This window comes from Larus michahellis, chromosome 8 (assembly GCF_964199755.1).
Source record: "Larus michahellis chromosome 8, bLarMic1.1, whole genome shotgun sequence".
NCBI classification, from domain to species: domain Eukaryota; kingdom Metazoa; phylum Chordata; class Aves; order Charadriiformes; family Laridae; genus Larus; species Larus michahellis.
In genome coordinates this window covers 43,641,144-43,668,910 of record NC_133903.1, presented here as the reverse complement: position 1 = coordinate 43,668,910, position 27,767 = coordinate 43,641,144, and the positions used below count along the sequence as shown (strand labels likewise).

Below are 27,767 nucleotides of genomic sequence, written 5' to 3'. Positions count from 1 at the left end.
GAAAAATGTGTCAGAAAGACAGATTATTTTCGAAAATGCATGAAAGGTAGCAGTCTGGTTTCAACACAGTTCTGTGTAATTTATAATTGTTTTCTGTCACGTTAGCTGTTAACTGTCCTATTTGGTAAAGATGCATGTTGATAGGAAAAAAATCCAAATGAGAAGTGACAGGGTATTCTGAAGAAAATTGCTTGCGAGAAATTTTGCTGGGCTGTTCCTTCTATAGCAACAAATACAAACTACCACACAAATAGAAGAGATTCTGCCCAAATTTGGCTCTCCACCCGTGGGAATGGATGTGGAACTGAAGCCGCAGTGATCCTGGCTGTTAATTTTCCTGGGTGTTTGCTCTGTTATCTCACTTTCCTCCCTGTAAAATGGGATATTAATCCTTCCTTCTTTCAGAGCATTAGTTAGGTTTTGTACAGTCCTTTGGCACTATTAATGAAGGATTTCCTCTGCAATTTAACTTGCCTCTCCCCCTTTGCATGGATACTCCTGACTACACCAGGAACCTTTCTCTGCAGACTCAGATTCGCTGTTTTGCATTAGGAGCTGATGAATGTAAAGCTGAGATTTTCCCCGAGAATCTGGAAGAGAAGCTGAAATCGCTTCAGTGAAAAGTGAGCTAGCGTGGTGAGTTTTATATCCCTAAATTAGCACCGAAGAGAAGGGGAAAACTCAAGAAGTAATTTCACAGTAAAGCCTCAGTATGCTGGTGAGTAGGAAAATAAAGTATTCTTCATCCATGAATCATGCTCACTCCTGGGGAGGAGAGATAGATACTTATTGCTCTTGCCATTTACCCTCTAGCCAGCTGTCTGAAGAAGAGTCATGCACCTATAGCCACATGTTGAAAATATCTTCTCTGCTCTCTCGAGTTGTTATAATGGTTAGAACAGAGAGAAATTGTGAAGGACTTCGTTATTCTCACCATTTAATTTTGCAGGATGCCCTTTGGTGCTTCTTCTCTGCAGTACAGCAGAGTCCTTCTGATTGATGTATACATCTGGTGGACACCAAAATAAGGCTACCACTACTAAGAAATACTGACTTTGATGTCATGAATTACAAAAAAAAAAAAAAAAAAAAGGCTCTAAGACCATTTTGGCAATATGAAGTAGTAGTGCTTATTTATTTAGCAGCTATAGCACAGGAGGAGGACACCAAAAAGCAAATAAAAAACCCCTAAAGTATGGGAGTCTAGTGCTAGCAAGCACCAGTTCGGTCTTATCTCCTATGGATACAGTTGGACACAGCAGCAGGAGTGTTATTTTCTCCCTGCATGGTACGAGTCACTTCCACAGGAGACAATATGCAATCCTAAGAGCTGAGCACTAGGTGTTTCATATTTGCTGAATCTCTTGCTTTGAGTCATTGATTTCTTCACATCGAGTCTCATCTCTTGCCCAGTTTGTGAGCCATTAAGTGAGGAGTCTACTGTGTTGATGAAATAATAATTCTGTTTACAGAGCGACTTCTCACCAAGGCACTGTAGGTGCAGCGCAGTATCTGTTTAATTCACACTCTTTTAATAATTAAAGCTTTTCTACCTAATGCCTTTGTGAAAAAATGAATTCTTGTGCTGTCTTCAACCAGAAGCAATTGTAGAGAGGCTGCTTGGGGAGCACTTCCTAGAAGGTTGCCCATTTGTTTGGCACTGGAGCATCCTTTCCTCTACAATAAGGAAAACATTTCCTTCTTTTGAGGAAGGTGCTCAGTCCATGTACACACACACATCAGCTGAGAAGCAGGGCGCAGTGGTACCCCAGTTCTGCCATACTTTTGTTCCACTAGGGACCACCATACTCTGAAAACATAGTTCATATGACGCTTCAAAATCTTTTTTCTCCTTCTAAAAATTTAAGATATGCTGAAATTATACATATCCCTTAAAGAACAAATTGACTGATGATAGCAGAGAAAGATACCAGAAACTTAGGAAAAGCAAGGGCTAGGATGACTTGCTGCATCCAGCCCAATCCAGAATGGTAGGACTTTACCCACCCAGCTGAGAATTCCCCAGGAGGGGAGAAAATCTTGCTCATACACATTCAGACAACCACCTTCTACAGCACTCACTCTTTTTTTAATTTTTTTTTTTAATTCTCATGTCTAAGTAGGGAAAGAAGGAGAAAGGAGGAGCTGAGGTGTGCTGGCTAAGCAGCCAACGTGCTGTCTCATCCCTTAATACTCGCACACTGCTGACTTAGCTATGAACAGTACCTCCGTGCCCCACTTAAGAATCCAAAGGGGCACTTGCGAAACCTGTCCGAAGGTTTACTTCCCTGTCCCACCAAAGCACACTGTTATATGCTTAGTGAATCCAATTTAGGAGAGAAGGTTCGATACAAAGGCAAAAAAAATTTCCTTTAACCATAAAGGCTTGATTCTCTTCCCCCTGTCCTTTTTGTAAAAAGGCGAATTAGGGCTCTGTACGTACCTTGTGTAGGTGTGAAAATCACACACACACACACACACACACACACACACAAAGGATGTAAAGGATCAGATGTTATAATCCTAAAGTGCTATCATTAGTGATTTACATCTGTAGATCTCCTCTTGGGCTAATATAGTGTAATTAATTAGTTATATTGACTGGATACAGCTCTGAAGTGACCATCTGCAGTGGGATGTGAAAAATGAACCTGAGAAACCGGCTATGAAATGTGATGACTCCCACACCTGGCTGACGTGACTTCCCTTTACCTGTGGGAAGAGCTCCTGGAAGCTAGTGCTCTTGTAGCAGAGTTTAGGCTTTAGGTCACATAACTGCTTGTGTTTGAAATATGCTTTGAGCAGGAAAAAAGACTAGGAGGGAAAAGGTGATAGTCTGTGTTGGCAGGAATGGATTAATTTGCCTCTTGCAGCCATGTGAACGCTGGCTTCAGGAAGCGGTGTCCATTCCCACTGTCATGGCATGTCCCTTGATGGCTGTGTCAGGGGACTGCCAGCATACTCAATATATTGCACTGGTTAAGCCGAAACATCTTGAAAGTATCCAGCATTCTCTTAATGTGCTTGTATTTCTGTGCCCTCCCTTCCTATGTTTAACGGAAGGGTCAAGGGTTTGACTGGCTAAGGAAGGGTATGGAGATAGACAGTCATTTCAGTTCACATTGCATCATCCCAAACACTTCTTTCTGAAGGGAAAAGGCTGTAGTAGTGGATGAATAGCTCTGGTGGCATTAGCCCACTTCTGAGCAGTCTCTTTCCTGAAAACCATCATGTATCATGGTGTTTGGGTGCTGACAGAGGGCTCATGGAGGAAGGGTCACCAGACCCCCAGGAGAGGTGGTGGCTGAGAGCAAACCGTCACTGGCCAAGCTGCACCTGAGCAGCACTATTGCTGGTGTGAAGGCATGGGAGCAACTGAAACTTACAACAAAGCCTTTGAAAATATTTTCCTAAGATTTTTACTTTGCTTCTGTCACGAAAAGCAAGACTGGAAAATAGTTTGAGAGCTCTTTAAGATAAACCCTTTTGTGTCTTTCCTACAGATGCAGGTAATTGCAGAGAGATTTGGGATCTGTCTAAGTCAGATCCTGCCCATTAAAAAATATATCTCAGGGTTGGATTTGACATGCAGTGTTGACATCCTTCTTTCTATAGTAAGGCAGATGATATGTTTAGCAGACAGCTACTTTGACAACTTCCCTTCTGAGGAGCTGAAGGAAAATGCTGAAAATTTCCTGCTGAAAGTTTCCTGATATTTTATGTGCTTGCTGGGCTAATCTTTACAAAATCCTGACGCTGGGAGGTCACACTTACTGCTACCAGAGGCAGATGCAACTCCAGAGACATCAGTGGAATTGCATCTCATTGCAGTTATGAAGGTGGACTTCCCTTTGAAGAAAAGTATTGCCTTGCTACTATTAAGGGGAGAACAGGCTCGCCAGCTTCTGGGCTTTGATACCAATTCTGCAGGCTCATATGACTGCAGATCTTTCCAAACCTATCATTTCTTTCCATTAGGAAAATCACTTGCAACAAACCTTTCAAGAAATTATCAAAAAAATATTATTTCCTCCTCGCAGCTTAAATTACATCTTGAGTTATTCCCTACGCATTGTGCGTGTTCCTTACTTTCTTCCTTTCGCTTTGTTGCACTAGAAACTGCCTTCTGTATCCTAGCGTTGAATAGCTAAATGCCCATATTATGTGATAATGACTAACTCCGGAAACAGACCCTGAAGCCATTATAAAGAGCTATTGAACGAGACTTGAACTGCCAATGTGCTCATTCGAATGAGATGAAAGCCAGGCAAGTGCCTTGCAGAGGGAGTCAGTCTAGATGTTTCATTATATCACCTCTTCCTTCAATAGGAGGTTCCCAGAGTAGGATCTCAACAGTTTCCTGGAAACGTTTTGACTGGTTACTCTGAATATATTTTTCAAAAGAATTCTTTTCCGCAAGGTGAAATGTATCTAGTTTGTTTTCATTTGTATTGGTTTGAATCATATCAGGATGTGTACCACATTCTCACTGAATATTTGAGAAGAGTGTTTGACCTGCATATTTAAAAAATTTTTGGGCCTTGTAGCGAAGTGGCAATGTGTTTTGGCACAGTTGCAACTGTGAATACTTTTAATGCGTCTGATACTAGTGTGTCTGGTAAAAGATACCATTACTGCATCTTCTCTGAGGGTGCAGTTAGACAAAGAGGTTTCTTCTCACACAATAAGCCATAATTAAGATTGATTATATCTTAATGTAGAGAGATTTCTTTTGTACGAATGGCTTGGTCACGTTTGCCCTCTAGTGGCAGCGAGTTTGCAAATGATGGACCCCCAGGAGCCAGGCGAGACGGGCCCTCTGCAGAGACCATAGCTAATGGATTTTATTTAGCTCTGTTTGATTTATGGTTCGGTCTATTTATCAGCCTCTACTGTGAGCGTATAACTGTACAGGGAAGGCTTCTTCTCACCTAGAGGTCGGGGTGAAGTTTGAGTAAGCCTGCTTTCCCGCTGCTCCATTGCCTCAAAGGCAAGGCCATAGAGGAGATCACCAAGTCTCTTATCTAGAAGATAAGCACAGCAGCAGCTGGTAGGAGCAGAGGGGGCTGCACTGAGATTTCCTGGGGGTTTGCTATAGGAATCTGTTCAGCTTGTTGAGACACACTTGATTACATAGCGCTTTCATTACGACCCTGCTTTCTGCCTAACAAGGGAAAAATAAGCCCTACAAGTAGCATAACGAAGAATTCAGGCAAAGAGAAGAACTCAAAGTGGGAAAGGTCTTTTCATATGAAGGAAATCTTTTGGGGAGGGAAGGGGGTAATGAAACCCAGTAGCTGTGAAATTGCTGCGTGATTACGAAGTAAGCAACCTCTCGGTCTGTCATTCAGAAAAATTATTGCGGTTTTCAGGCTTGAGTCATTGGAATAGTTTGGCAGACTAGATGTATTTTATTTCTCATACACTGTTTTAAAAGATCTACCAACATTTTTGCAGCAGAAGAAACGTTTTTTTTCCTAGAGTGCATGTTGATGTGGAGGAAAACGGTGAGGTTCAATGATTTCAGTGCAACTATTGAGGAAAAGATTGAAATTCAAGGATGATGTAATGTAGAAATGATCATGTATCTTCGTGGGGGGGCTGACCTTCGGTGATTCCACTTCATCTGTATTCCAAACACCCACTGACTTGAGGTCGCTGGTTTTAAAAAAGTACTATTTTTTTTACCATATTGATTGCCTTAGGATGAAGTGCTTGTAGAACAGTGGAAATGTAATGAGAGCCTTATTGGATGAAGGAGTTCCCGAGCTAAAATATGAGTTTTGGCAGCTTGGTTAAACAAATACATTTACAGATAGCAGTGGTGAAAATCTCACATTTTCTTAATCACAGAGGTTATTGGACGTTATGCAAGTGTAAGCTCTGATGGGAGTGCAATGCTTGTCTCATGCTTCACACGGAGCTGCAGTTAAAAGGGGACTTGATGACTGGAACAACGGTGAAGGGGTGGACACAATTACAGAAAATATTTATATTGCCATTGTATAGGGGCCAGTTCAGGCATGCAGTCCTGATCACCTGATCTCAAAACAAATCAGTTGCATATATAAATCATTGAAAAAAACCCTTTAAAACGAGACTTTTATGGAAGGAATGTTGTCCAAAAGGATAAGGCAAGAGTTCAAGAGGAGCAAAACATACATTTCAACCACTCTTCAGTGCCATGCTGAAAACGTGCAGCATGTGAGTGAAGGTGACATTCAAATGTTTGTACCATGAAGGACTTAGCCTTGGAATTGCTGGTTGAAGCTTTGAAAGAAATAAGAAATCCTTCTTAATTATATTTATATAGACATGATATAAATCAATACTGTAGTTTGAGCTATGATTCTGCCTTGGCCAGGTCAAGATTCTCTCTGTAGGTGTTTGTTCATGTAAAGCTGCAGATTTGGTAGAACTGAGTAGCACACGAAACACACAGCTTTGCCTGTGCCGGTAACCTAAACCTTGACCTTTAATTCAGCTGGTCTGTGCCTACCCACCAAGAGAAAGCTGGAACAGGATGCCGAACGACGTACAAAAAAATTAGCACTTTGGGATCCTTTAAAAAATATAAAAGAAATAACTTAATCACACCACACCTGAAAAGCTTCTCTGTCCCCTGCACGAGAGAAGAAGGTGAGGCAGAGAACAGCCCGTGCGGGCTGCAAAAAAGGAGCTGCACCTCCGGGGAGCTTCAGGCTGCCACATTGCGTCTCACTCTGCGCAGGAGGGAGATGTCGGCATCCCAGCATTTCTCATGAGTGGAGCAATCCATTTTGTCGATCCACCAGCTGGCCAAAAGGTGGGGGGAGTGCCAGGTTCCCTGTCTGCCTGGTGCTAACCAGCTGGCCCTGGGCATGCTCAGGAGCCCGCAGAGCCAAGCCGAAGGCAGGAGGCAGCGCGGGGGAGCTGGCTGGTTGCTGGACTCGGAGCTGGCAGCCTCACCCGGCCCAGGAAGCTGTGTAATCCGTTCGGCTGCAGCTGGGGATCTGAGGACTTGGCAAAGGGGGCAACCTGCCTGCCAGATTTATTTTGGTCTGTCAGGGAAGGTCACCAATTAATTCCTCTGGAGCATTTCAGTTTGGCTGCATCAGGATTTTCCAATGTGAAGCTGTAGCATTGTAGAGACTGATGCCCAGCTTCACAGAGGAAAGTAAAAGACTTAGGTACGATGTTGGTGCTTATACTCAAGGCTGAAATCCTTAATACTCCCTTCTATACCTTTTAACAGCAAAGTCTACCAATTTTCACAATCTGTGCAGATCTCCAGCATCCTAAAGAACAGCCCTGCCTCTGCTCAGAAGTGCTGGAAAAGCCACGGGGCTCAGACCCTTCTCACACATAAGACAGGAAAAGCCTCACACAAGATGTTCTTCCCTCTACACCCCTTAATCTCTGTCAGTGAGCCCCGCAAAAGCCCAGTATCTGTGATTATGCTAATTCAATGATGCAACGGTGGTTCCCACCTATTTTCATACAATGATTTAATAGATTGAACAGTCACCTAAGACGTGAGGCTTCTGCCCCTCCCCACCATCCCCCAGCTGTGTTTCAGAAGGGGCAATATAGCTGCCAGAACCCAGAAAGTGATTTCAGGTATGGAAACCTGTTCCAAGGGAGCCCAGGGCCCTGGGAAATGGGATGTGTATGATGACCTCTTCAGCATTTCCTATTGAATAGTCTACGGGGGGAAGATACCTTAGATCCCACCTATAGTGATTAACTCTCCTTAATGTATGAAATTTAGTACATCACGCTGGAGAGAAGACTGTACTCTGGCTTCAGACACATGAAGTCAGGTCTTGTAACACAGCGAATCGTAACATCAGAGATGAGCACCGTGACTCATGGTGTAAAGATGCCCAAGTTAGTATCAACTGGAAGTGGTCTAGCCACATTTCACAAAGATGAAACACCATTCAGTGATACCAGTGTATCGGCATTGAGTCTGAAGTAATGCAGACGGGTTAGTGTCACGGTGAGATACACATTTGACTGCCATCTCTCATCCCAGCCTGAGCCTGCGTCAATCTCTTACGCCCATAGTGAAGCTAATCTGTATATCATCCCACAAGTCTCACAGACATGAGCAGATCTTGAATATTAATAGTTTTGTTTTGACCACATAAGCAGGAATCTAAGTAGAATTCTAGCGTATTAGCTTATTCAGCCTGAATTCTTGGCTGTATTTCCTTTGCTATAATTATCTTTTTATCAGCTGGCAAGAAAACAAAGCATCAAAGCTGCTCTAGCTAGAGTAAATTCTCAACCACATGAGAGACAGATATGACCACTGTTAAACAAGGCACTTAAATATTGTTTCATGTAATGTCTATAAAGAATGTTGAGTTACTTCTACTTGCAAAGGTTAGGATGATGCATGGGGAACTAATGTAAAAAAATAATGGAGATAGGTTCGAGGGGAGCTAGTCACAACATTTCATGCGTTTGTCACCAAGGAGAAGATTATGAGAGTCATGAAAGTGCCCTGAATCTTCAGAACAAAAAGTGACTGTGATCCATTTTCCCAGTGAGACAAAACAAAGATGCGGCAAAAGCTGGAGGATTGTTATTTCAGCACCGTAGTTTAGCACTATATTTGATGTGGTGACCCTTGCAGAGTTCATGCAGGACTCAGGGTTTAATGGTTCAAGTCTCCGATTAGTATTTTTCTCCAAAGCACTCACAATTTACCTAAAGGCAAAATGCATCAAAGATGATGGAGGACGGGGCTACCCAGTAACAGGACCCAAGATTACTTGGACTAACAGTATGCACAACCTGATGAATCCCGGTTAGCTGCTACTGTAAAGATACTGATTTAATTTGGCCTCTCTTATGCAGATGGCAATTGGAGTACTCCAGGATAATCCACAGAGGTCTTGGATGTTCAGACTCCTTCTGTGTCCTGAACCCCAATCTTGCCTAACACCAACAACCAGCCTTTACAACAACTACCGTGTCACACGTCCCTGGCCCTTAGCCTGTTCGTAATCAGAGGTGAGTGAAAGATACTGCAGAAAGAGAGGAGGGAGAGCAAGTTTGTAAAGCTCCAAAAGCTTCAGGGGGCTGAGGTTTTAACATGGGGTGCCATGTGAATTTTGAAGCTGCCTGGCTAGTTTCTAGATGGGGCAGGGCGCCCAGCTGCAGGGCTGCCTGCTACCCCCAGGAGCTGGGGGAAGGTGTGTGGAGGTCCCCAGGCTTGTGCTGCTGAGAGAAGCTGAACAGGCCAGTGGACATAGATAAATAGGGAAGAGGAACTGACACATCAGGAAGAAAACGGCTATAGACAATGAAGTGCTTTGATCAGATCTATCTGTATATAATTCTTGCTTCCCAAAACCCATCTGAAAGTAAACTTAATAATATTAGGACATACAAGCGTTCACTGTGAATTACAGCTAAGTGAACCACAAGGGGAAAACCAGATTATTTTTTTGTACATTAAAGCATTTTCAGGTATGAAAATAACAACCTTCTCACACTGATTGAGGAAGAGCCGTAAGTGCTATTTTTGAACAGCTTTGGGTTTTCTTAGTAAACTGTTCTCCCAGCCCTGCTTGCAATGTAATTACTGCCTATCCAGCAATAACAGAAATGAGAATGTCTTAGGCAATGTCGTTTTCCTCCAGAGACAATGTGAAATGGTGTTCAGAAAGGTACAGAATTGTAATGTACTTACAGGAAAAAAACCACATAGTAATCAAGTGTAGAGGTTAGAGGGAAAAAAAAAAACACCCCAAACCTTGATTAGAATTTATATAAAACTGCCTGGGATGTATCAGACCTATAAATAAACCTGGAGGAAAAAGATTTAAACCAGTGTTAGTAAACAAAAAGCCAGTAGGTGGCATGAGAGACCTTGAGATTCAACATAAAGCTCAGATGGCTACTAATAGCTACTCTGCTCCGCAACCTTCCGTGCTGTCTCTGGTTTTAGCCCTAACTACTGTATTTGCTAGATTCCCGAGGTTTCTTATTCATCAGCTCCACTTAGATCCACACAGTACATTTATTTTTAGGGACAACTAAAGTTCGTTTAATAACTCATTCAAACATGCTGAGTAAAAGCCTGGCTCTGTTGAGTTTAACCATTGACTTCGGTGGGGTTAGAATTGTACATGTTATTTTTTTTAATGCTCATGCTGCGAAGCAAGCACTTCGTTTCCAGGAGGGGTCTGATATTAACGGTTTTGTCGTTTCCTATCACACTGTAGCTGCTTTCTCTGGAACAGAATGGCCGTGCTTTCCTGAGAGTCACTACGTCATTTAAAATTAGTGAATCAAAAGAGCCAGGTCTGATGGACAAAAGGTTTGTTGTCTTTGTCTAGCGTACAAAAGACCGTGTCTCCAATAGCCTTTTGCCTATCCCACTGTAATAGCAGGATCCAATTCTAGGCTTTTATGAATAATCCACTAAGGTTTAACCAAAGCTGACCGTGAACAAATTAAGTACGTTGTTTTGATTTTTTCCAAATGTATAGTTATTTTACAGTTGGATGACTCTGTAAATGAAAACCTTCAACTTAGCAATAAAATATACTCATGTGGTTAGGAGATCTAGTGGAAAAATTTACTTTTCATCTCTAGAATCACTGAAGAACTTGCAAAAGACATACGGGACTATAAATTCATAAGCATTTCTGACTCCATCAAGTGGGTAAGTAGTCATATCCTTCTGACGCAGAAAACAAGGCACAGAAATCCCCAGCCTCATGCAAAACCGCATTACAGAGCTGCAAAGGCAGGATTGGGACTCCAGCCCGGCCTATGCTTAGGCCTGCATCTTTTTTCTGACACTCATATCTCTAAACAATACTGGATACTGTAATTGCAAGGTCATATTCCTTGATTACTACAGTAAAGTCCAAAGTTCATTAATTCATGTCGTTGAGAAGCACTAGGAATGAAAAGTGGAGTGCATAAAAGCTCAGACTGTGAAGTACACATTTTAATACTCGGTAGGCTATATAACTTTGGTTTGCTTTATAAAATAGGACAGGCGTGATTTCCAAATGAGGTTTAAATCTGGACTGCAGATATCCTCCCAGATGGGTTGGAAATGTCTATGTGGTGCATTAGGAACTCCAGAAGGGCTTTTTCACACTTGTACTGATAATGCTCTTAATTCCATTGGCAAAATGAGCTGGTTCTAAGTGTTTTGCTTTGCCGTGCCCACTGCCAACCTCAGGCTTTACTCACTTTCATTATATTTGGATTTTACAGCTGCAACACCAGTGGAGTCTTTCAGTCAGTCAAAGGCATTCAGCTGTCTCAGCAAGAGGGCACTAACGAACAGGAACTGGATGGAAATGAAAGCTGCCCCTTTGAAAAGGAAATAATAAGAGCTGTGTCTCACCCGTGCCCTGCGCAGGCGGGTGAAAGGAGAGTGCCTGGGCTTTGCTGGCCACTGCCTTCCCCGGGGCTGAGCCTGCACCACTGGTAGGGTGATGCTGAGTGAATTCCCTGGCCGTGCTCTGACACCGTGGGGCGTTTTCACCGTTCTTTCCTTGTGCCTGGGACAGTGCGTGAGCTGGGAGTGTCTTTAGGACTTTTGGGCTCAAGCTGTTGCACGCAGCATCTTGCTGTTGGGAGCTTTACTGCCCGTGAAAACCACCGCCAGTGGAAAGTGCCAGCAGAGGAGCTTCTCCTGGGGAAAAGCCCATGTGTGTGGGTTTAGCATGGGCAGAAGACCTTTTTCCAGGCATGGCAATTTAGCAGAAAGAGACGTATAGCTGTTCTGGTGGCTCCCTTTAATTGGGGTGCCGGAGGTGCCCTCTCGTCGGTGCAGGATCCAGAGCGGGGCTTCAGCAGGGACAGGCCTGACTGGCAAACTTGTTTATTAGCGCTGGACAGTATGTAGTATTATTATGTATCGTCATTCTAGAATAAACTAATTTAGGACTGCTGGTCACTCTCTGCCTTCAAGTTTTTTCCAATGACTTGATAACAGTCTGTAAATTGTTTCTGGGAGAAGGCATTTGCCTTTATGAGCTGCTTGTATTTTTTTGTACTGTACATCCCAGCTTGATCATTGTTAATTAGTGTCATGGTTCTGTGTAGATGACTGTTTTACTGCGAGCAGAATTACTTTTCTTACTAATGGCTTTTTGCAGTTACTAAATTCCTGTTCTAGTAGTTGAGCATGAAAGTTCATTTTTCTTCTCTCACTACATCTCTTCAACTACCTTTGTCTTATCTGAAGTGGTTGACTGGCAAAAGTTTCTCTTTTGTAAACAAGCGGATTAAAGAGAAAGGTGTTGGATTAAAGATGACAGTCTGATCCCATGAAAGTCAATGGCAAATCTCCCATAAGCCACAGTGAAAACAACACCAGGAAGAAAAGGGCTGTCAAGGTGTAATATTAGTGTGATTTTTAAAGGGAAGAGGAATGCAATATTTTTCATCTCCCCTCGTATTTGGGGCTACCCTTTTTGCAGTGTAGCCCTTCTGACGAGTTAGCAAAACACAGCTTTTGTACAGGGAATTTATGAATGCTTTGTTACGAGTAAAAACATGGTGCAAGAACTCATGTTACCTGTCTTAGTATGAACATACCTGCATGAAAAAAAATTAATATGCTCTCTGCATATAGACCCAGTGCACATGAAGGGTCTCAAATACAACGCATATAGACTACATTAAGACTGGGGGAAGGGAAAGAGGCAGGTAACCCCCTTTTGGCTGTAGGTTGTCCTCAGGAGAGAGGCTTAGGGGCAGAGGTGAACAGGGTCTTTTCTAATTTCAAGTTGGTGGCAAGCTGCAACTTGAGAGAGAGCGAGAGGAGGACTACACACTACTCACGTTTCTGCTCTTGAAAGAAAAGCACTGAGAAACATTATTCTGTAATTGTTCAGCTGTTTAGTCTTCAATCGTCTTTCTGATGGCTCAGTTTTCAGTTAGAAAGAATTTTCTTTAATGGCAGTTTCCTGACAGCATTTGGGTTCAGCAGTACCTTGCCCATGCTAAGGCTTCTCTTGGAAGAGCATGCTGGCTGCTATTGACTGTTGTGGAAAACAGATCACGCCTCGCTGCACGGCTGCTTCGTGTACAAGGTGAGGAGATATTGTGCCATTGCTCGGGGTTTGAAGGTGCCACCTGTTCTTGGTCCCCTGGGGTGGGAGGGAATTGCCTTTCTGCATAGGCCTAGTGAAAGCTAGCAGATCGACACTGCACTGGTTAAACACAGTCTAACTGTCCTGCTTGTACTTTATTTTAGCTTTATGATGCTATTGATATTACATATTTTTCTATATATTACTTTTTCGGAGTATTTGGAATGCTCCTTGATGTATTATTTTTCCCTGAAGTTTTTGAAGGCATCGTTTTCATAGATATACAATAGGAGATGGTAAACCAAAAAAAAAAGTTCCTATTCATACTTTTAGCTCATGAAGCAACAGCACATCCATTGAAATTTAAATGAAAATGGGGACTGTGTCACACACTATAGCTCTCTGGAAAGCTACAGTGGGAGTCTAGCAGTCCAATTCATTCCTTTGTAGAATGCACTAAGGCTAATGGTCTTGCTGGGAGTAAAATGTATTTTTTTGCAGAATGGTTCCAAGAACAGACATTACCAGAAAACATAAAAGAAAACAAATGCTTACTGTGTCTTTAGTATGCTAAATATGAAATTCTTTGCACAATGGAATGTTAGCAGTAGCCGTAATCATGTTTTCCTTTCATCACCTAGTGAACATAATTTTAAGAGAGGACTGCTGTAATTATATTTCAGATAAAAGGAAGCAGAATTTCTGGATAATATTACAGTTGGTCTGATTGTTTTGTTGATAGGGAAAAATAAAGAGGGAGACCACATGAATACTTATTTAATGAACAACATATTTATTAAGCAGTGCAGACTGTACATAATGCATTTGACTTTGGATGCAATGCAGTAGGCTTATTTTCTTCAAGCACATTTCTTAATATTTTACTACAGCTATTACGTTCCCTTCTTATCTCTCCAGCTATTCAATTATTTGTATAGTATGTCTATAGCACAACACTAAAGCATTTAGCTTAACTACAGTCGCCAGTGCAGGTACAATCAATGTCAGCATCCACAGACTCCACGACGTCCTCAGATGCAGATTTCTTGTCGCTGCTTCTCTGCCATTCCAGCAGGCTTACAGCAGTATCTGTCAGAAAAGCGAAGCCATTGTTAACTAACATCAAGCAAATTAACACGTTTCAAGGAAATACTGTTTTGATGGCTGCCAACTCCCTCATCAAGTAAAGAATGAAATCCTGCCCGTACAACTGACATCTAACTGACTCATTGACTTGGAGCAGGATTTTCATCCATGATATAATTACTATAATGCTTCCCTAAAAACAAAATGAATAACATTTCACAAAGCACAAAGATGACAGACAGGAGGCTGTAAAAGTGCTGGAGGTAGCCACCGTCAATGTGACCACCATGTAACAATACACATCAGCAATTTCTTTTTATGTTAGTGCTGCATACCACTGCGTATTTCAGCTGACGATTTGTCGAAGTTCATTCTGAAGGATAAGCCCTTTGGAGAATTTTCAGAGGTTCATAAACTTCTAATTAAAGTTTCCCATATATTGTGAAATCTGGCAGAGCATTGTCAGTTGCAGTATTAACCTTACCACACTGCTTTATCAACAGCAGCTTGAATAAGCCATATCCCTTAATGCTGAAATAATCTAAATGGAATAATGATATTCATCCTCCCAATACATATTCTTAGCTAGTTGGAGGTTTATCATTGCATCTAGAAGAATATTAGGACATCCATTTAGATTAAGTTTGTATAATGAGAATGGGTAAAGCTTTCATAATTTTACTTCCATTTGTTTTATCCCTTAGTTGGACAATACATTTATAACATGCCATCTCTCATCACAGGGAAATCTGGAGACCGCTCTCTGGGTTCAGGTTTTATCAGTCACTTATGTCCTGAAATGCTAACGCTCTCCTTGGCTAAATTACTGTCCAACCTGAAGCACTGGTTTTGAATAATAAAGTGGATAAGAAATATTTCCCAGAAAGGTGCTGGAGATGCTTTTTAAAAATATATAATATTTTCTAGCTGTGAAATGAGAAATGCAATAAAATGTCTCAGTTCTCTTTTTTATATACATTTATATAGATTAATTCTTGTTATGTCTCTTACTCTTGGGCACACTGTGGGTCTGATCACATTCATACCCATGTAGGAAATAGTTCCCTTGGCAAACAGGATCATGGCTGGGTAACTACGATCCCTATGGGTAGGGCTTGTGGCATGTTTGAAATGTAAACCGATACGTGGGCTTAAACTCGGAGTGATGCCTGCCTCAGTCAAGATCCTAAGACTACAGTCTCACTGATTTGAGGACAACAGGGGAAATTCTGCATCCTTGTGCTTCATTTTATCCTTGCTGCGCTGCTGACAGGGATGGGGTCCCTCTCCTTGGAAACAGCAGTCTATCGGGTCTGAGTTCTCGTATGAAGAGCTGAGGAAAGGTCTTTGTCTACTGTATGCAAATACTTGTTCTCAGCTTAAGAAAGATGAGGAGTTTGTTTCTGCTGCTTCTCCAAGTCATTGAAAAAAGAAAGAAAAAGAACAGTTTTTAAGGGCCGGCCTTGTATTCCTGTTGATCCTTAGCCTGAGGAAAAACAATCATCTTGCTAAAAACCCACAAATGGCATCTTTTGCCTTCCTCCTCCTCCTCCCTCTCCCGCTCCTTTTCCCCCTCCTCCACCTCCTCCTCCTTCTCCTCAGGATAAATAGATAAATAAAAAAAGCCCTTGATTAGGAGTGTTGCTAGCAGACTTCCCAGTCTCTGGTTCAGTAAATGAACCAGAGAAGCCTGCAGTTGCTGTAAAAGCAGCCTTGGCTGCGACAACTAACATATCTTTTTTTCCGATTTTCCTCTTTTCTCACACGTTTTTGTGAGAGAATGAGACAGCTTTATTATAGCCTAATATTCTGAGGCAGCGAGTGGCCTGGGGTGGTGACATTTCAGAGATACAGACTTGGATACAGAAAAGAAATCTGTGAAATATGGATATGACAAGATTTTGGAAGGGTTTTTTTTTGTTTAGGGTGGGTTTTTCTTTTCATAAAAGGATGCATCTGTTCACATCTCAGGGAGCCGTCAGAAAACTATTAGCGCGCTCTCTGTGCTACTTGTTGAAGAGGCTGTTGTAGGTGGTTGGCTATTACAGAAAGATACTCCCTGCTTTTATGGGCTGATTCAGCACATTGCAGATATTAATAACATGAGGAAAGTGCAAAGTTCTACACAGACCTTGTTCAAAATCAGACATAAAATACTCTGTTCCACTCCAGTATTACTCAACAAGGGGGTCCATTGGCTTCAGTGAAACTGCACTGGATTATCCTGGCTAACAATGGATTTGGCCAACAATGGTTAACGCAGAGAACAGACCACTTCAGTAGATACTCCCTAATGGTAGGTTTCCCTCTAAGGTATATATGTACTCAGTAATTCATTAAAAGATATTGGAAGGAATACACCAGCAATATCCGTAGGTTCCAGGCTGGATTCTTGCGCCTATATAACTTCAGGGTGAACCTGTGTTAGGCAATGCATCACATCCGTGACAAATTGGTGTAAGTGAAAGGAGAAAAAGGCCCAGTATTTTTAAAAATCTGGGGCACGAGTGTGCGTGTGTACAAAATACCTTCAAAAACAAACCATTTTTTGGAACAATCTAGGGAGCATTTCAGCAATGTGTTTTTTTGCTGATGTATTGCACAGCGGCATAGCATGGCAGCCTAATCGCAGCAGTCATGTCACACTCCTTGACTGCCTTTCAATTGCCTTGCTTGCCCTGGTCTACACAAAATTGCAGGCTGTAATGTGCATAAAAGGACTCGGTGTGGCTTATCTCAACTTTATGGAGATCTTGAAAACGTGAAAAAATTTTTATCGATCACTGATGCCCCTTTTACCACCTCAAATGTTTTTCTCAGATGATGCTACCTGCCATCATCTAAACTAGCTTTTAGCTGGCCGGTACTGTCAGTGGTTATAGCAAATACTAATGGGATTAAAACCAGCAGCTCAGAGAGGAGCTGGAGCAATAGAGGTCTGTGCGTGGCTGTGCTGTGTTTTGTTCTTTCGCGTGCTCTAACAGAGCTCCTACAGTACGTGACGCAGAGAGAGAAAAATATCGTACCTTTTGGGAAACAGTGAAAGCCAACCTTAACTGAAGTTTTTTCGATTGGAGTACAGTCTTTCATACATTTCAGTACTGGGTCAACAGAGTAGCACGTAGATTCCTCTCCATCAATAGTAGGATTTCGATTCAGCTTCACATAACTGCGCTGCAGCTTGCACCCTAAGAGGAAAGGAAAGGTAGTTAAAATTGTAGAAATAAATCCCCATCGATCCTTGCAATAATAAAGGTCCATATTTTCTCCTCAGCTTTTATTAAAACACAGGTGCCTGACAAACCATTTTCGCAGCAGCGAGGTTATCGAGATAGGATGATAATAAGTTGGGGGATAGAGGAAAGAGTCTGAAAGGGGAGCTATTTTTAAAATCTAATTGCACAATATAACCCAAATGGAATCATGTATACCCAGTTTTTTAGAACCACATAATACACAGAAAATAACCTCTCATGTCTGAAAGCTATTAAGAATAGATACTGCAAGCACAATGGCTACTTCATTGCATTAGGAAAAATGTCAACTGTAGTGAATGGATAAAAAAAAGGCAGCATTTATGTAATAACATCAAGGATAATTTTTGTATTGGATGATTTTTATAATGCTGCAATTATCTCACTAGAAAGGTATAATGTCACTTAACAGGATCCCGGCTATGACTCCGTTTCCTGACACACAGATAAGTACAATTCTGCTGCCACCGAAGTCAAGGAGAAAACAACCATTAACTTCAATAAAGTTATCTCAGGTCCAAGGTAAATGGAGACCTACAGAACAAAACTGTATTGATGTTATGGGATACCATCATTATTTTTCCAGCTACGTGTAAGAGGAAGCTCTTTTACCTCAGGAGTATTTCTAAATATTTCCCTGAGATTGCACCCTCAGATGACGCAGAACAAAAATGAAATTTCGTGCACTCTGAAAATTTACATAAACTTCAGATCTGACACTGCATTCATAGCCTGCAACTTGTTTGATTGAATGAAGCCTGCAGACAACAGCTGAAACTGCTTCAATTCAGTGGTAAAAATGACACTTACTTCAGTGGGAGCAAGGCTAGGCCTGATTTTGCCTCTCCAAGAAAAAAGCTGCTCAGTGTAAGAATTTATAGCAGAATGGATTATCTAACATTGAATTGCATATGAGACAAAGACTTTTGCTGTAGTGTATATTCTCTATATTCACAGGCAGTGTTTTAAACAGTCAGTGGTTAATGAAATTAAAACGGATATATATTGCTATTGTCTTTTCTAAGGAAAAAATATCTGCTGCTTTTAAAAAGAAAATATTTTCTAGCTATTGGCAGAGGAAAAGTGAGCTCGTATTCTCCCCAAGCATAAATTGTTTTCAGATCTACTCACCACCAGAGCAGGTTTCTTCTAGCAACACCCATGAATGAACAAAAGCGGAACAGCTGTGTGCCAGCTTATGATTTGGCATGAGGAGTTCATTGTGCTTTTCTCTGTCATTATTTCCGCAAACTCCACAGGTCTTTCCTCTCATCCATGAAGCAACAGTAACCTATAAAATAGCACATCTTTGTAGGGAATACTGGAGTGTTGGTCTGTTACATTGCCAAGGTACTAAACAGAAAGAAAGTAGTAACCTTGAAAGTAAGCCCAATACCTTAAGGATCACACCATCAAAAGTCGCTCTCTTCAGTCCATGTGTTGGAGCTTCCACGATAACTGTTGTTCCATTTTTATAAATTTTAACATCGCCTGTAAAAAGATAGTGAATCATAAGGTGATCTGCTTAATTTCAAATTAATAGAGAAACTGAGTAGCACAAAATGCACCATAATGCGTTTTCCTTCACAACGATCATTCTGCTGCTAGTCAGATATTTTTTTTTTTTTTTTTTGTGGAGAGAGAAAGCAAAAATAGAAGAAATTATCTCTCTATTTGTGAAAATACTCTACTGCTGTTACCTATAGTTGGAACTGACTTTTGTGTCCAGTCTGCTAAGTCTCAAAATGATAATGATGTTGGTGGTGATCCAGGTAAATAGCTGAACCAAAGCATCTGACTGTGACTATAACAAGCCCTTTTTTTCTAAACTATCACCAACCTGGTGATATATATAAGAATGGGCTTTATTTACCTGTCAATTATGCTGGGGGAAAGTAAGAGTGTATATACTATAGGAAACAGGAATGTAAGTCAATACAAATCCAAAGAAAGTAAAGTGTCTAGTTTTTCCTCAGCTTAATCTCACTTGTATTTTCTTGACATAGAGATTTTTCCGTGGAATTTATAAAAGCATCTTGAAGATATTTAGTTCCCAGGTGGAAAAGCGGGTACCACAGCTTACCTTTTTCATACTCAGAAACTCCACTGTGCGACAGAACTGGTTCTTCATTGCATGCTACATGAAGAGATGAATCTGCGGTAGGACAGATTGTGATGTTTCTTCAGAAAAAGAAAAAAAAAAAAAGAAACTAGTGGTTAATTTAAAATGTAAAAAGTAGAGATATTTGTGACCAAAGCTTGCAGAGAACCAATTTGAATATCTGAATTGCGAATGAATGAATGAATGAGCTGTTTTCTTTCCAAAGTGCAGAATCCATTGGGATGTTGGGTTTTGAGATTCAAACTTTAAAGAAAAGACAGCGTGGAGACTTAATGAGGAGGTTATCAGATGATGGTGACTGTGAAACTGAAGAAAAGAGCAACTAAACCAAAGAGTCTCAGCTAATCATTCCTTCTGGAAATCGCATCTTTCCCCAAATATCTGATTGCAAACCAGTTTCACCTAGCAGCTAGACATCTCCCATCCCCAGACTAACTGCCTGAAACTTTATACCTAATTCTTGAGCCCTCAGGATAAACCACACTTACGCTGAGGTTGTATTTATGTGAACCTGTCTTGAGAAAGACTGAGGATCAACTTTTCTGGTAGTAATGATGAACTTTGGGTGTTCCGTACAGTCCTGGGCCACTATGAGGTTGCAGCTTTTATTGAAAGAATATGTATGGCTCATGTGATCGAATGTTTTGAAATCTCTCTCGCTGACTTCGCATGTGGCTGCAAAACAAAACCAGAAAAGAAATGGCAGATGTGACAATGGCATGAATGCTGCTGCAAAGTATTGAAGGCCACCTCTGTGAGATGGCAAACAGGAAAGAAACTTTGACGTCTCCTTGGCAGAAGCTTTCAATGCCACCAGAGTCTGTAAGCACTACAGAATTACTACTAGGTATAGATTATACTAGCATTGATTTTGATTACATGCTAATTACAAAACTGAAGCTAACCGGGACTAAACCGTACCAAATTCTTGAGAAACTAAAAGTAGTAACCATAGTAAAAAGTAGTTCGCATTTCCCACAGAAGAGCTAGGCACCAACCAGCTGGGACTCACACGACTGCTTTTTGAAAGCCTGCAGTCTGAAAGTTCTGCCCTTTGAAAGGGCAGAAAATACATGATCTGCCTTGTACTCATCATCTGATGCCTCTCAATGCAGAGGTGGCACCTTCTTAGAAGGGCAAAAGACAATCTCTAGGACTTGCAGACAGGAGTGATTCCTGAACTCTGAATATTTACATCAGTTTGAAGACTCTTCATTCACCTACCAACAAACATGCTTTTAAGCGAAGGAACGAGCTGTTGAGAAAACAGGGTTAAAGATGCTATAAGACCACTACAAGGAAATGCAGGGCCAAGTCATGGCAGGGGACAGATCTACAAACATTGCTTATTCATGAGACAAGCATATAAGCAATATTTACATTGATCTTCTTGTGCTATTTGCGAAGCTATTTCAGGAAATACATTCCAGGCAGTGATATCTCGAATCTCGTAAGTTGGAGATGGGCCTAAGGGCAGAGTGAATGGCATTCGGAGTGCCTGATAGTAAAGCGTTACCTGAAAAAGCATAAATGAAAATACATTAAGAGAAATTGAACTATATTGATATGACCGCAAACAAAAAAGACTCTTATCTTGAAAAAAAATCTTGAAGATGCATTTATACAATTGCAGTTGTGTTAGTCTCTCTAGGATGCAGCCAAACCTTAGCTTTTGTGAGCAATCATTGTCTTCTCTTCTAGCCACACTGCTTGACTTTTGAGAAATTATTAAGCACACTGGAAAGTAACCAACATAGATGAGGTTTAAGTGATAATTGAGTGACTTCTTAAAAATATAAGGTAACAAGTTAAGTAACTGAGTAACTCGATGGCTATGTCTGGAAAAGTGAACAGCATCCATTACAGGCTGAAAACTGGCATGATGAGCACTGGGGTAAGATCCCTCACTGTAGCTACAAATTACATTTACCAAGAGAATCAAATGAAGGCCTAGTGTGCCTACTTCTTCATTATCATCTATTAAAGATCCTGCGATACTGAAGCACCATGGAAGGTTAAAGACACACTAATTTCTCTATGTAAAAATAGCTAGCTGTTATTAATTTTTCAGAGATGCATAGGGGAAATTTTTCAAAGTGGTGCATAGGGATTTGGTGGACAAGGACCAATTAATCAGTGGGATTCTGCACAACCTGGCTGTGCAAGCTTCTCTGAGAATGTAAGCGCTCCGGTTTGGTTAAGGCAGAGTTGAATTTGTGGCTGTCATAACTTTCTCGGACCTGTCTCATCAAGCAGGGTTACTGCAGATGTGGGACTTGAGCGCCAACACAAATAGATGTTGCAACGGAGTGCAAGGTGTTCTCAAAGCCTCCATTATCTGCTCTGAGACCCCTATACATCCCACAGAACCAGTCACGCTGGGTAAAATGAATAAAGGTGTGAGTGCAGAGCAGTCATACTTGAGACAAATTGGGCCTAACTGCTGTTCTCAGCATGGAAATAAGGTATTTGACTACGGAGTCTGATTTTCAACTTACTGCTACATTGCACCAAAGCTGCACAAAATTATGAGTTCTCTTGTATGTATTTCAAGACCCATGTAATATAGTCAGGTATATAGCAGCTTCTCCAAAAGGAAATGTTTTGCTTTTCTGTCCTTACATTAAGTATCAAAATGTTATTAGTTGAAAATCCATTCAAGGTAAGGAAAAGGAAAATAAAAATAGACACGTACCCCAGGAGCTTTAATTACTGTATCAACTGTACGTGGAGATGTTGCAGCTGCCCTTACTATAAATTCATGAGATGGATTTCTCTGATGTGCTTCTGAGAAGCCCAACACGAGTGCTGCACCAGGAACGTACTGCATGAATCTAGAGACAAACAAGATGTGACAAACTCAGGTACATGAGCAAAAGCAGACATGGGAGAATGAGGACTACCTGCCATTCTGAAAAATCAGGGAACCGATGGAAGAATTAAAAAGCCAAAGAAATAATACTTTCAGTCAAATTAAATGGTTGGTTTTATCCAGAGAAAAACTGGTTCTATTTTGCTCATTTTAACTGGGTATTTTTTGAGGCTGAATAGAAGAACATTGCAAAACAAAAAGTCATTTTGAACTGAAATATCAAATGATTTAATATGGAAAATAAAATTAAGCATGTCAAGTTTTTAAATATTTGGGAGTATCTTTTAATATGAAACATGCGGAGGAAGTGAACACACTTGCAAAATACTTCTGTGCCACTGAACTTGTGTTTACTACCCAAAAAAGCCCCCAAACACATTTGAGTTGAAGAATTTCATTTCGTTCTTTCAGTGTTTTTATAAAGCCAACTGGTGTAAGAAATACAACATAACAACTTAGGAAAGAGCAAATTACATACGCTGTGCTTGTCTTTTTTATCCAGGATGGAAGGTTTCCCCATTGCACCTTCAGCTGCACGGCTGGCTTCTTTGCCAGTTGGCCTGTGGTAGCCATGGCTGCTATCCTGTAGTCCCGGCACTCCTTGCCCCACCTCAGTCTGGCCTTTACAGACAGGGAAAAAGTCACCCAAATTACAGAAAAGAATCACAGAACCACCCCTGACCATTTCAAAATGCAAGTTTTTCTTCTTTGATGCAACTTTATGTTGATTCCTTATGTTCCCAAGTCTCTGGATTCATAATCGATATGTATTTTTTTTTTCTAGAAGACTGCACTATAATTTCTATTAGCCTTCCCCCATACCTCTCGATTTGAACTGCACTCCACTTTTTGCAATGCTGAAATATCATGCTGAATTTGTTAATTGCAGCTGCGAAAAGCAGTTGTTTGTAAATTGTTACGCAAAGACCTCTTGCATTAAAAGGCACATGGGAAGCGCAGAACAGGGAGACGTGAAAAAAGAAAAGGAAAGACCTGTTCCTTCATTTATGATGCTCTCTCAAGCATCAACCCGTTACCCAACTTTACTTTTTCTGCCTTTTCATATAAATCCTAAAAAATACAACATTTCAAAGGCATTTGAGTTATAAGTCTTCTGAAATGAATTATATAGAGAAAATCAGACAGATTCTCAGACAAGAAAACTCATAGTAGAGCAAATAATAAATAGGTAGCAATGAAGCAGTCAATTTTTGAAACATTTTTTGTACTTCTACTGGTCATATTTTGATGTATCTTGAAAGTCAATATCTTTTTTTTTTGCCAGTGGCCGATTATTTTTACTTTTTATTTTTAATTCAAAAGAATGGTGAAAGATAGGAACGTTTTCTGAAATTTCACAAACTTCGTGAAACATTTCAAAACACGTATGCTTTCCCTGTTTGGTTCTCCTAATCAGCAGGTGCTCTGCGCTTATTTAAAAACCTCGGGGCTTTTCAGATGTCTCTCTGGGCGAAGCTGCCCGTGTGCTTACCTGTGCTTTCAGAGGCAGTATTACAGCGTCAGCACATGCTTTCCAATTGGTTTCAGCCAGCTGAACCACAACTAGTTGCACATCAACTTTGGCAGCATCAGAACGAACATATGCTGTAGCTTGATAACCTTGATTTCTGTTGTCACTCCTTACTGCCTGTGCCACAATCGTAATGCCAGGTGGAATTATGTCTCCCAGGAAGTTGCGCTGAAAAACAACCCCCAACCATCTGTGCTTAAGTATTTCTGTGTATTCGCTGGAGAGCCTATGGTCCAGTTTATGCGCACAGATAGCGGGAAGCAGCCCTCGTCCTTCATCAGTTTAGTTTGCTTTCCGTATTTCTGTATCACCAATATTTAAGAATAAATTTGGTTGGAATCGTGATTGTTTCATTACCACCATGAATTTTCAAAGACGTGGTTGTTTTGATGTGGATCCAAGATTCTTCCAAATGATCTTTATGCACTTAGTAAGATTTTGTGCATTATTTTAATATTTCAAATAGCTGCCTACGGTACGTACTAGGTATCTTCATAGCAGTGTACACATCCACAACATTACTATACTACAGCTCCTTCAAGCCATTTTTGATTATTTTGAAATCCTTAGTAGCAGAGTTCTCACAGACATTGCCTGCGTTTGCAGAGCTATTTGTTCTATTATTATGTAGATACCTTTACTCAGTACAATTATAGAATACTAAGCGTGTAATAAAGATAAAGATGATCTGTGCTTAATGGGACTCCACATTTACCGATCGGTAATGACCACGGAGAGCCTGATTTTATTTCTACTCTGCATGCACTCATGACCTCAGGTCCACATCTAAAAATAATTAGGCCGGCTTAAGTTAAAAAACCCCTTTAAATAAAACCTATTTATTTCCTCCCCATTTTTACCTTAATGAAATTTATTTTTCATTTTGGGCTTTCAGAGGAAAAATAAAATTCTTTCCCCTTTAACTTACAACCCCATTCCCTTCAATTTTTATAATTTCTATATTCAGGCTTTCACATACTGCAAACACCTTTAGAAATGAAGGCAACTACACCCAAGAAACCAGCAAAATAACTCAACTCTTAAAACCAAGGGAATTTGGAAGAAATGTTTTCATGGAGGGAAAACATCTCAGCGGACTTTGACTTTCCATTTACAGACGACTTGGGGCGTACTTCCCGAGCCTAGCCCCTCAGGTTGTTGGGTGCCACCACAGCTACAGCTCCTGCTCAGCAGCCAGCAAAGCCCGGCTGCTCGTTGGTGCCATACAGGCAGCAGCAATACCTCGCGCCTCTGGCTGGAGCCGTGGCTGTGGTGGGTGCCGACTCCTCTGCTCACGTGGCTCCTCCTTGAGCTGTGGCCAGGGTTTTCTCCATGACGGTGGTGGCTACTGCTGCTCCTGCTGCTGCTGACACTGCTGCTGCTGCTGCTGTTGCTGTGGCTGCTTCCCGACTCAGAGGAAGATGAGGATGAGCTGCTTGATATCTTCCGATCTGGATGCTATGAAACAAAAATAGGTTAAAAAGCCATGGCATGGCTTCTGGTTTTGCAGTGTAGGCATCAAAATCAGAGCTATCAGCTTCCCTCTATTGGTGACAGATAGACATATCTAGAGTTTTATTTGTATTATCGTATGCAGACATGAAATATGTTAGATAGATAGGAATGTGCCTCACATCCACCTGGAACTCTCTGCAATAGGAAGGCTGCATAGACAGTGACTGCAAATGGCAACATCATACTGCCCAGGTCTAGTGTTAGGGAAAATAAAAACTGACACTTCGTAAGTGGTCAAACATTTCCATATTTTTTAGAAATAAAAAAGAGATTACAATTGAATTAAAAACACTGTAAATCATCTTCCTCTTTCATAAGCAGGATATATAATAACATTACAGGTAACACCTACAAAAGCCACAACACTAGTATCATTCCAATATGTACTTAAAGCACCTCTGTGCCATAATGCATACTAAACCTGGTTTCTGATTCTATCCACATACATGGTAATTCTGCCATGATTGCCTAAAAACTGTGGACACAGCTATTCCTATTGGAAGATCCTGCTGTTTTATAATTCCCCCCATGGTCTTCGTTAACTTAGCTTTGGGTGTACTACACAGCATTTAGCCCAAAGGTGTCCTAACCAAAATTCGGGGATTGCAAGTGCTGCAACAAAAGAAAGCTGTAGTATAATAGTCGGTATTTTAGTAACAAATCTGCTTATTTTGGCCATCGTCAATGTTGATATTGGACAGTACGGAATGCTAGAGTGAAATGAACCAAAGCCCTTCAGTAATATGCTTGATCATATCAGCTGTAGCCACCACGGGAATGTGCACTTGAATTAAGGACCTACCCGATGGACGTGAGCAGACCTGAAGCGGAGCCGGTATACTTTTGGAAGGTGATATTCCTGCAAAATTCCAAAAGGAGTTACTACCTACAGCTCAGAAAGGATCACCTCCACGCAGAAGTCAAAGCATTAGAAAATTTTACCCATTCTGCAGAAACGTCGTAACCACTGTGACTGTTAAATTGGGAATTGACATGTTTCGGCTCAGCTCGTCTGTCGTATTTGCTGTGGCGATGGGAAGCACCAACGCTTTCACTGCTGCTGCTGGTGCCACTGCTGGTGCTTCTGCTGCTACTGCTGCTACTCTGTGTTTTACGTTTCTGCTCACGGACACTTCTCTTGCCTTCAGCAGCGCTGGCATGTGGAAATGATGTGGTCTTGGACTGCTTCTTAGCCTTATGCTTTACACCAGATGCTTTGCTACTGCTGCTGCTGCTACCTGTGCTGCTGCTGCCTTTGCTGCTGCTCCTACTCCTTCTGCTGCTGCCCTGACTGCTGCTACTCCTGCTTTCGCCACTACTACTGCTGCTACTGCTGCTGTCCTTGCTGCTGCTACTACTGCTGCTGCTGCTACTACTGCTGCTGCTGCTGTTCTTGCTGCTGCTGCTGCTTTTGCTACTGCTGCTTTTGCTGCTACTGCTGCTTTTGCTACTGCTGCTTTTGCTGCTGCTGCTGCTGCTACTACTACTGCTTTTGCCACTACTACTGCTGCTTTTGCCACTACTACTGCTGCTTTTGCTGCCACTGCCACCACTACTGCTGCTGCTGCTACTGCTGCTGCTACTACTGCCACTGTCCCCAAAGGGGTAGAATTTCTTTCCTTTGGCTTTGGACCGTTTTGCTTTCAGATTTATCTGGGTGCCTCCCTGTGATGCTCTGCTGTCGGAGTCGCTGCTGGAGGGGCTGCTCGTTGTACTCTCGGCACTTCCATTGCTGCTGCTGGCACTGGACGATGAGCTTCTGGATTTTCTTGTCCTCTAGTCAATGGTACCATTGGAAAAACAAAAATTATTTTTGTTCTGTGTTCCTGCAGAAGGCTATAAGTAAAATCAGATGCAGAGAGCTATGCATCTCTCTGCTGCCTTAGAAGACAAGTTGTAGGCCTGAGAGCGTTCTCGCAATACATCACAATAAGCCTAATTCATAACGTGCTAAAACCACACATAAGCAGAACAATACCCCAAACCCTTTTGTGATAATGAACATATGTCGAAATTGTTTCTCATACAATTACTTGTAACTGCTGTCGACAACGGCAGTGCTGTAGCTGTGACTATCTGAGGGCCAGTTGTGTAAGTAGGTGTCTGAGCTTTTTGCCACAGTTGCAGTAGCTGGAAAGAACAGGCTCCCTTTTGGGCATGCAATAGCTATTTTGCATCTTACAAGAGATTTTCTGAAAAAACTACTAAACCAACCTGTTCTTTCTAATGTCCTTCACCTGCGAAAGAGATGAATGCAAACAAAAGACCTGCAGAAAGACTTGTGTACCCAAAAGCCTGTCTTTATTTTCCATTTTTTTATACTATCTAA

The 27,767-nt window shown here is 41.4% G+C and overlaps 1 protein-coding gene and 1 long non-coding RNA gene across 2 annotated transcripts in view; one reads left to right on the top strand and one right to left on the bottom strand.

Annotated features, from left to right (window-relative positions):
- The first annotated feature begins 209 nt into the window (after positions 1–209).
- LOC141747630 (uncharacterized) lies at positions 210–13,833 on the top strand. Its single transcript, XR_012588781.1, has 3 exons — positions 210–718; positions 8,848–9,003; positions 11,230–13,833. It is a non-coding gene; the product is annotated as an uncharacterized LOC141747630 (long non-coding RNA).
- The window catches only part of LOC141747629 (vitellogenin-1-like), a 42,927-nt gene continuing 28,988 nt past the window's right edge, over positions 13,829–27,767 (bottom strand). Inside the window, exons 23-35 of the mRNA XM_074598228.1 lie at positions 26,381–27,214; positions 26,241–26,297; positions 25,166–25,381; positions 23,885–24,091; positions 22,871–23,013; positions 22,216–22,354; positions 20,901–21,036; positions 20,009–20,195; positions 19,482–19,579; positions 18,795–18,889; positions 18,530–18,689; positions 17,171–17,332; positions 13,829–14,147 (exon numbers count right to left, since the gene is read on the bottom strand). Coding sequence (XP_074454329.1) covers positions 14,029–14,147; positions 17,171–17,332; positions 18,530–18,689; positions 18,795–18,889; positions 19,482–19,579; positions 20,009–20,195; positions 20,901–21,036; positions 22,216–22,354; positions 22,871–23,013; positions 23,885–24,091; positions 25,166–25,381; positions 26,241–26,297; positions 26,381–27,214 — 2,553 coding nt within the window. The 3' untranslated portion in view covers positions 13,829–14,028. The remainder of the gene's footprint in view (positions 14,148–17,170; positions 17,333–18,529; positions 18,690–18,794; positions 18,890–19,481; positions 19,580–20,008; positions 20,196–20,900; positions 21,037–22,215; positions 22,355–22,870; positions 23,014–23,884; positions 24,092–25,165; positions 25,382–26,240; positions 26,298–26,380; positions 27,215–27,767) is intronic.